The sequence below is a fragment of the Labrus bergylta genome, chromosome 18, assembly GCF_963930695.1.
Source record: "Labrus bergylta chromosome 18, fLabBer1.1, whole genome shotgun sequence".
In the NCBI taxonomy this organism is placed as follows: Eukaryota; Metazoa; Chordata; class Actinopteri; order Labriformes; family Labridae; genus Labrus; species Labrus bergylta.
In genome coordinates, this window is record NC_089212.1 from 12,562,709 (window position 1) to 12,572,686 (window position 9,978).

At 39.9% G+C, this 9,978-nt stretch overlaps 1 protein-coding gene across 6 annotated transcripts in view; it reads left to right on the forward strand.

The window, feature by feature from the left end:
- Window positions 1–9,397, forward strand: part of LOC109981324 (regulator of G-protein signaling 6) — a 44,449-nt gene extending 35,052 nt beyond the window's left edge. The window contains exons 9-17 of one of the 6 annotated variants that reach the window (XM_065947741.1): window positions 510–591; window positions 1,176–1,250; window positions 2,530–2,631; window positions 2,769–2,941; window positions 3,032–3,160; window positions 3,933–4,119; window positions 4,872–4,961; window positions 6,959–7,015; window positions 7,283–9,397. In XM_065947741.1, the coding sequence (XP_065803813.1) occupies window positions 510–591; window positions 1,176–1,250; window positions 2,530–2,631; window positions 2,769–2,941; window positions 3,032–3,160; window positions 3,933–4,119; window positions 4,872–4,961; window positions 6,959–7,015; window positions 7,283–7,333 (946 nt within the window). In that variant the 3' untranslated portion in view covers window positions 7,334–9,397. Of the gene's footprint in view, window positions 1–509; window positions 592–1,175; window positions 1,251–2,529; window positions 2,632–2,768; window positions 2,942–3,031; window positions 3,161–3,932; window positions 4,120–4,871; window positions 4,962–6,955; window positions 7,016–7,282 lie in introns of all 6 variants that reach the window. The other 5 variants (XM_020630057.3, XM_065947742.1, XM_020630058.3 and 2 more) reach the window with 5 other exon arrangements.
- Window positions 9,398–9,978: the final 581 nt, after the last annotated feature.

Below are 9,978 nucleotides of genomic sequence, written 5' to 3' on the forward strand. Positions count from 1 at the left end.
GCTTTGACTGGAGGGTTACATGCATCAAATCCAGCAAGTATTCCCTTGTGGAATTAAGCACACACACAATCCTGCAAACTTCTGTCTTTTAGTTAGACTTCCATCTGGTGGCCTGTGTGTGTAATCACAGCACTAATAACTCAAGTCACTCAGTCAGGAAGAAGCTACAGTTATTGTCAAGAAATAGTTCATAAAGTCATGCCATTGTTGGGTAGCTGCTGGTTTGTGATACTGAAAAAAAAGAGGTCATCTGATATCTGCAGAGTAAACACGTCATTTCAAATACGGATCAGTAAATGTCTGTTGTGTAAGAGCTCGGCCCCACCAGCAGCAAAGCCAGACATGGGCAGGTGAGGTGAACAGAAAGGTTGAGACACACACTCTTTGGCTTTTTGCTCTCAAATCTGCCTCGTTGTTGTTACATGTGTGTGTTTGTGAGAGTGTGTGACTACATCGTATGACCTGACTTATTGGGTTTGACCTGAGCGGTCTGCGTTGTATGTTCACAGGATCGACAGGAAGAAGGACAAGGCAGAGAGGAAGATTCTGGACAGCCAGGAGAGGGCGTTCTGGGATGTTCATCGCCCAGTGGTGAGTTGGTGAATGGTGAAACCATGAAAAAAGAAAAACAAGAGAAGAGAGAGATTTAAAAAAATCCTTTATTTAAATTACTAACATTTTGGAATAACATCTGCAAATGTGATTCAGAGTCTTTCGACGAAAAAAGTTCAACTTCATAATCACACTTTTTTTCAAAAACATCCAACTCTTCTATTTTATGATACTTGTATTCCAACAACATTCGAGATTTAACAGTGTGTGAGAGAGAGAGAGAGAGAGAGAGAGAGAGAGAGCGAGAGCGAGAGCGAGCGAGAGAGAGAGAGAGTGAGAGAGCTGCTTGCACTGTATAAAATGGAAACGATCAAAAAAGGAAAAAAAGGACGGTGTTGCATTCAAAGCTTGTTAACATCAGTTTCAGTTCCACACACTGTTCAGCTAAGACCCCTGGGTAATCTTTATAGAATCAGAGCTGTGGATTTGCATATCGGCTCTTTGTGACTGTGAAGAGAAACAGCGTTGTGTTGTGTGAGTAAGATACACATAGACAATCCAAGCTGTAGAAACACTGTTATCTGACACAGAAACAACCCTCTGTCTTGTGCCACCTCCCACAGCCAGGCTGTGTCAACACCACAGAGATGGACATCCGCAAGTGCCGGAGAGAGAGGAACCCACACAGGGTAAAAAAGGTGAGCAGAGGATACAAAGCAAGCTCCTGCGATACATGACATCCAGCTTCAACAAATCTTATATTATAATTGCCACAGTGTATTTTTGTTGTTGTTGTTGTTGTTTTAGCAAACTTCTCATCCCACTCACTACCACACAGGGCTTCAGCCAAAAGCCTAAACCTAACCCCCAGATGTATGACATGAATATTTTTGGGGTAAATTCAGGAAAAGGGAAATTCAATGACTAAAATCTGAATTATATTTCAAATAAAATAAATGAAAAACATGTTTGGTTATTGATAAAAACATATGTATGAAATATTTTTTGCATGTTTGTTAAGTTATTTTAATTACAAAAATCTTTATGTACTTTTTGGGTCGGATCTGAAATCCGCCATGTAAATAAACCAAAATAACAACTTTAAAAAATAAACATTTGTTTTGTTATGAATGAAAAATAATCCCTGAGAGGAAAGTGAGAATAAAACATTTTAGTCATGTTACATAACTTAGTGTTATATAATACTTTGAGTTTACCGTGCAGAGTGAAATGAAAACATGATTTCTATAAGTGCTGGCTAGAATGATTTGACTTGTTTCCTCCAGTAAAAGTAGAAACAAAAAGAACAATGTATTTTCCTTTTTTTCCCACAGGTAGAATAAATGGTAATAAACTTTATTCAAACTAATTAGAACAGGAGAGAGAAAGCATCACCAGAATTGTTTTGTAAATTATCTGTTAAGGTTTTCATAGAAAAATACATACAATTATGCAGAGTTCATAAAATATTTTTTTCTGAAAATACTGAATAAATGTCTATAAATATGGAACACCAATCCAGATCATTAACTGAAGTAGTTAAAAATGAAATATTAATTATTCATTCAACGTGTATAATTTGTGTGTAAATGTGGTAATAAGCAACATGAACATTGCGATGGAAAGATAAACACATCCTGGATGATGCTAGCCTAAAATTAGACCTGTTCCTAGTTCTCCTCACAGTGGCGCTGTGATTGGCTAGTTACATGCAAGCTAATGCTGATTGGACACAAATATGGCCCCAGACACACAGATCAGTCATTCAAAGGAACACTCCAATTCAATTTAGTTAATGACAGGCTAGGTTAGAAATGTGTTATTTTTAACCAACATTAAAATGAAAAAAGGTTATGTACCGTATCGTTAAGGACATGACCTCAGTATGGGAAATCGGACCAAGGTCCAAAAATATTACCCATCATTCATCAAATTGCAGTTTAGCTGTGTTTAAACTTTCTCTCCTTTCTTATTCAGTCTGTTTACGGGGTACCAGACGACGGCCAGAGCCAGCCGAGTCCAGTCCACATCAGCTCCCAGCCCACCAGGAAGACCACCAAAGAGGACGTTCAGAAGGAGGTGAGTGATGGAGTGACAGTATTCACAGAGGCCGTTACCACAGTGTGCCTCACACATCCATCCTAACGACGGTCAGGGACGCAGACTGATGGGCTGTTCCCTTATTTAGATTCCTCATTACTCTTTCTCTTCACCAGATTACCTTCTTGAACAGCCAGCTGGACAGACACTGTATGAAGGTTTCCAAAGTGGCAGACAGTCTGATGGGCTACACGGAGCAGTTTATGGAATATGACCCCTTTGTGTCAACAACAGAGCCCTCTAACCCCTGGATCAACGACGACACGTCTTTCTGGGACGTGGAGGCGAGGTGAGACAACATGCGGAAGAAACTTGTAAAACATGAACTCTTTTTGGTCTCTGTATATTTGATTCCTCATTAATCTGTTTCATTGTAAAGCAGTCGAGACCCCAGCCAGCAGCGAGTGAAGAAATGGGGCTTTTCTCTGGAGGAGGCGCTGAAAGATCCAGCAGGGAGAGACCAGTTCCTGAAGTTCTTGGAGTCAGAGTTCAGCTCAGAGAACCTGCGGTGAGGCTGTCATAGTACATTTTAAATTAAAAATCTATAACAAATCTTTTCTTCATATCACTGGTCACTTGTAAAGTGGAGGTACATTGGATAATTGCTGGACTTCAGTGCCCACGGCCCTATTTTCTTTTTAGCATCTTCCTGCTTCTTTCCTGCGTCTGTTTGTTTGTTGTTATCCCCTGCAATTATTCGGTTTTGTTTCAATCTAATTGCTTGCATTCAGGCACAGATGTTTACAGTATAAAAAAACAATCTCCCAAGAAAACAGTAGGTGAAGTTAGTGTATTTTAAATAAGATATTGTTTTTTTTTCTTTAAGAATTATTTTAAGGCTTTTTATGCCTTTATTGTAGAGACATCACAGGGGATAGAGTGAGAAAAAGGGGAATGTAAATGCATGAAAGTAGCCAAAGGTCGGTTTTGAACCCGGGCTGCCAGAGTCGAGTACTACAGCTTCTGTACATGGGACTGGCTCTGACCACAAGGCCACCAGTGACATAGTTATTGTATTTAATGTACTCTAATGCCACATTAATGTTGCAGCTTTAGTGAATTCACTGATTAAGATTTCATCAAATCATTGCATCAAATATGATTCAATGTTTTATTATTTTTTTCAGTCAAATTTTAAAATGCTGCTTTCCTTTTGTCCTACTGCATTAAAATCCAGCTTTATGTTTATACATTATATTATGATATGTTGTTAATAATGACTTTAAGTTTATGATACTTGAGGTAAACTACTACTGACCACTTATTCAATGCCATTACAGATTCTGGTTAGCGGTGCAGGATCTAAAGCGGCGGCCGCTTCAGGACGTGTCATCCCGAGCTCAGGAGATCTGGCAGGAGTTTCTTGCCGAGGGAGCACCGAGCTCCATCAACCTGGACTCTCACAGCTACGAGCGGACCAGCCAGAACCTGAAAGACCCCGGACGCTACAGCTACGAGGATGCTCAGGTGGACTGTGATGTTTCTCTCTCGTGGCTGGATTCACATCATGCATACATGACCGCAGACACACGAATACACGCTTTAGCTAGTCTAAAAAAAAACCACCAGGGACACAGTGTGCCAGCACACCTGCGTCCATGCACGAAAAGAAAAAAAGATCACTTCTAGTGCTGAATAGAAAGCGAATAATGGAACAAAAATGTGTTGAAAGTGAAGCCTTTATCATAAGTAAAAGGTGCTTTCACTGACTTTAGATGGGTTTCCTCTCCACATCCCTGTTTATACACAAACACACACATCAGCTGTTGATTTCCTCTCCCATCCACTTGCCCACAGAAACACAGAACCCCTCCACCCCACTCATGTTACTGAAGAGTTTGACTGAGAGGCCACAGAGGAACACAGAGAGAGAGAGGAGAGAAGAATGATGGAGTATGTTTGTGCCTGCGCCTAATGAGGCGAGTAATGCCATGAATAGGTTGTTCGCTCGGCTCACCATGGATTCCGCTGCATCAGAGTGGGTTGGTGATGGGTGACGTGGGACGCCTCTCTCTGGCGGGACAGCCCTCAGCTCTGTCTAACACGACCCAGCCGTTCATATCAGCACACATATAGTTTGCCTCAGCCCCCTTTGAGTCACACAAACATACATCCAATTACAACTTTCAGACCTCTGCTATTCTTCCACTTAGAGTGACCTTCTCGTGACCTTTCCTTCCAGGCCAACACGCACTCATGAGCTTTTCTTTCTCTTGCAGGAGCACATATTCAAGCTAATGAAAAGTGACAGCTATGCACGCTTTTTGCGATCCAACATCTACCAAGACCTCCTGTTAGCCAGGAAGAAGGTGAGCTGCACTCACTGACCCCTCTGTCGACTCTTTCTTTTGTCACTTTTAATATATTGATTTACTCATGTTTTTATGATTGAGATTCATATTCATATGTAATTAGTCAGCAATACAGTTCAGGGCCCAATTTTAGCTGCAGAAGTAGTACTGTGGTTCATGTTACACAGGCTTAGGCTCAGAATTCAGAACAATCAGGAAGAGAATCTGGTCCATAGTTTCAGAAACAGGATGCTGCTCTGTAGTTAGATATTTTTTTTTGTTTAAGGTGTCACACTTTCGATTTCAAGTGGGGCCCGAGCCGCCCTCTTTTGCTCAGGCAAAATGACCTGAGCCCATCCAGCTCATCGCACACACCTCTACCCATACAGAATCTGTTACGCTGCATTATTGATGCAAACACAGTACAACTCAGACAATTACGTTTGCTTTTTGTGCCATTTTAGCCAGATGCACCCTAACTTGATCACACAAGCTTATGTTTCAATGAATGACTTACCTAGTGCAAGGTGTCTTTGGCATAGATGTTCCCTGTCTTGAAGTCAGATCACCCCATTATAAAGCATAAACAGCCTCCACATGCTGTAAATGATTTTTTTTTCTTTTAACTGTAAAAAAAAGTCAGTCTTCAGTGCAGGTCTTACATTTCACTGATGGTCCGCAGAACTGTAGCGGAACATGAGGCCTCATGATCTAACAACTGGCCTGTACATATTCATATCGCTTCATCATCCCAGTCAGTTACTACTTTTTTTTTTTCTGCTGCTTGGTAAGAGCGAAGGACTCCCTCTCTGTTCTCAGTCTGAGTCACAGTTTGTCATCATTATTTAATATTAACAAAAAGGATATTTAAGGTGAATGAGTCTCTGTGTTGCTAATGAAGCAGGAAATTCATGTGAATCATTTGCGTTAAAAACAAATGAATATATTAAGGTCTCTAGATTTATTACAAGAGTAAACGTGTTCATGTTCACAGCCCTAAATAATACACAAATATTTACTAAAATATTTTATCCTAAAAGAAAGAAAGAAAATAGACATCAAAAGTAATATTTTAAAACTTCTGTTTTAGACGAATGAATGATTCTACTCTATAATTGTTTCCGTCTAATATTTTACAGTTTGATTTACTTTGTAGTAATTCAACTATTGAATCACAATTATAAGCTACTTAACGATATTTTAATGACACCAGCATTAGCCTGACATTTACCAGCCTAAGACCATACATATTAATGTCCAAATGTTTGTCCAAATGATAGAATGCTTATTATTAAGATACTTGAAATGTACAAAATGACTTTTGGTCATTTTTTGCAATACATCTGGGGAAAGCAGAAATATTTCTGTTTATTGTTTTTAGCTTTCATCTGTAATCTGAGTGCATTTAAGTGTGAGTAAAAGGCGGCAGCTTTAATGTCATTTGGCAGAATTCATTAACTCTTAAAAAGGTCTGGCAATCAGTGATTTGATGCTTTGATGACACTTCTAACAGAGCCCCAAAAGGCAAACCCGCTGTGCTCAAGATGCAGGTGCAAGGAAACAGCTAAATAATGTAAAATGTCAAATGAACTGTATGAAAAAAACATGACATCATATGCCAAACACAGACTAACTGCTGGGTTCAATAGGACTGACATGCTGAAAGTAGGATTTTTCTGTTCATGCTGTAGATTCGACTTGCACATCTAAACAAATGTAGCTGTTTCTATGTAATGTGGAGCATTTCAGAGAATCATAGCTGCCTGTGTTCATGCTAGCCTCTCTGCCCTCTCCTGTTCAAACACTGCTCCTCTTGCTGGCCTGTCACTGACCCCGCTCCATTTTTCTTAAAAAAATGCAACTCCCACATTGTCCATGGCCTTCACTTTTGCAATGCTTGGCCTCCCTTTTTTTTTTTTTTTAACCCTACTGACCACACCACCCCCAACCCCCCACGCTACACCCGTACCTGACCCAAAACACTCACCCTGCTTCCCCCCCTCCCAAAACAGCAGCCAGCAGACACTGAACAGGGCCGCCGCACCTCCCTGGAGAAGTTCACCCGCAGTGTGGTAAGTCATTTGGAGCTGGGGCTGTTCATATCACAAACCACACTGGCTGGCTCACTATCAGTGGCTTTTTAACCATTTTACACTCTATTGGGGTTCTGTACCTGTAACAGGATGTGTTTGTGCATAACATACAAGTCACATAAATGGATAATCTAATACCCAGACTTTTAGGTTAAAAAAATCACCTTGTTTTTTGAAGATTTTGTATGATTTATAAAGTTCTTTCATTTTCCAAGCCTAGTAATGTGTTTTTAATTGATCTTCTAGGGAAAGTCACTGACTGGGAAGCGCCTGACAGGCCTGATGCAGTCGTCCTGACACTTCCCGTGTAGCAGGACTACAGCCGGACACTATCGGGGGGTCCATCGCCGCACAGGGTCACAGACAGTGGAGCTGGGCTGGACAAGACTGCTGTGGAGGCTCTCAGACACTGCTCCGAGGACTGCTGTCTTACTGGTAGTACTGATGCAGCACTGGGCCTGATTGGGCCCCAAACAGAACCACAAAGGATAAAGACAATTATGACAAAGGAAGCCTCAATCAACACACCACATGGCATGCAGCATACAGTATAAGCACATTCAGACAAGGCTTAGTCTGCAAAGAGTCAACTAAGCTGACCAGTTTGTGTTGTCCTTTTTTTTTTTGTACGTGTGTGTTGGAAATGAAAAGCATCTATTTAGTATTATAATAATATTCTTTGATACATTTGCGCCGCAACATAAGCAATGAATACAATTGGTTACGTTTTCCTCAAATAGCTGGGGTCATTTCAAACTCAGATACACTTTAATAAAAGATGCACATCCAAACTTCTACAGAACTATAATACTCTGCATACGCTCTATAATCAGGAGGCAACGAGCAATAAATAAAGCATATGTGGATTGTATTTTTAGAAAATATATCCAAACTCTTTTTATATGTTTGAAATTTCTAATATCTGTTCATTATAAAGCGCTTGCCATTTAAGTCAGACTTTGGCAGAAATGAAGACTATAGAGTTTGTTTATCCCAATTTCTTCTTTTTGTTAAATTAGGTCCTGAAAACTGGAGTTTGTGAAGGTATAATTTTCATGCTTCATTACATTCCAAAAATCTGGCATAAGGGCTTAATGTAGCTTCACACTGCTCTGCTGCATGTGTCAGCCAAACTGTCTTTGTCGAGGATTAGTTTTTGTTTTCTGCAGCAGTGCTTTGTAATGACACATATATGTGCAAAGACAGACTGAACAATGCTTCCACAACTTCCAGGCCTCAAGTTCCAGAATGTTCAGACTGCAAAATGGAATTCATATATTTGAAAAGTCTGTGGGAAAAACTGCAACGCTTCAACACAAAGATCACCCACATGGTTTTACTTTAGTCTCTGCAGAAAGAGCATTTACATGCTTTTGGGCTCCTTCTAGATGGGTAGGCTTCAAGTTTCCAGTGCCATGGGTCCATCTAGTGGTGGTTAAACCACAGGACCAGCAACAGAGTGTTAAGGGATTTTATTGAGTTGTGGTCAAATTATGATGTCAAAACTTGTTATTTTATGATGTTGGAGATATGAAAAGGCCTGCAGCCTATTACTCATGAGTCATGTTTTGTTTTTTACTGCATTAATATTTCATTTTTTTACTTTAAACTAAAAAAAAAAAATGCCAACATTTTTCTTGGCAAAATGTGTTCTGTGATTCTCCACCTAATAATCGTCATATGTTTAAATGATTGTGGGGGAAATGGTGCATGCTAATAGGCCATGATATGAGTTAACTTAGGGGACAAATGGGCCACTCTCCAAAGACGGACATCTGAACTGGACATCACTCCCCAATGATTGGACATGAAATAACTGAAATGCAACCCGGAAACCATACTTGACCCCGTCATGAACGCCAAACTGTGCTCTGCTGTGGGTCTACACTTTTCCAAACAGGAAGTGGTCGGCCTGAGGGTTTTTGGTTTCACAGCTCCCCTAGGAGGCCGGTGACTGCTACAGTGACACTGCTGAATGGTTGAATCCTCTATTATTTTCTATTAGAGTTGTTGCAATGCACTGTACATGTCATATTAATCATAAATGTTATCAATACCAATAACCTCTTGAGTAGAGAGAGATGCTTAACTCGAGTTGATGTACCAAATGTTATTCTCAGCACAAACACAATGACACTATGTACAGGGTGCATTGTAGATGTAAATTGGCTAAATGTCATTATCCAAGAGCACACTTTATTATTATTACGGTATGAGCACATTACTATGCATGTAACATATTCAGGGCATTTTGTGCTTTTAGTTTCTCAATCAGCAGAACAACTACTGGCACACCAAAACACTCAAGCACCTGCTATCTATAATGGGTACCAAAAAATAAAAACCTGTCTGTCCAGTGCACCTCTTTGTGTGTGTGTGTGTGTGTGTGTGTGTGTGTGTGTGTGTGTGTGTGTGTGTGTGTGTGTGTGTGGCGTTCTGCCTTAGAAACAGAGTTCTGCAGTTGTCCTCAAGCATGCAAATATGTAACCGGCATAAAAACATTTCTTTATTAGTTGCCTATATGCAAACTGGGGCTACAGACACGGCTGCAGAAATATTAGTTTTTGCAAAATGTAATTTAATCCAGTAAAACTATTTTCTTTATTTTTATTTCTTATGTGTTAACTGCAAATATGGAACCTCTAGACAAGATACAATAGTAGGCATTCACACCAGAAGCAAAACTGAGCATTACCCGTGATTAACATCAATACTTTCATTTATTAATAGTCTATAGTGTAGCTATGGGTGATGAGCTACCATTAGCATAGCGACTACAATTGAATCAAAACATTACTTAATTCCCTTTTAAAATACTTGTAAAACACTGATAAATAAGTTACTTTCGGAGCTACGCTACAAAAGCTAACCTAAGGAGAAGTTGCGTCTCAGTAAAAGAAAATAGCCTAAGAGTTGTTAAATGTCGAACATTTTTATTTTGA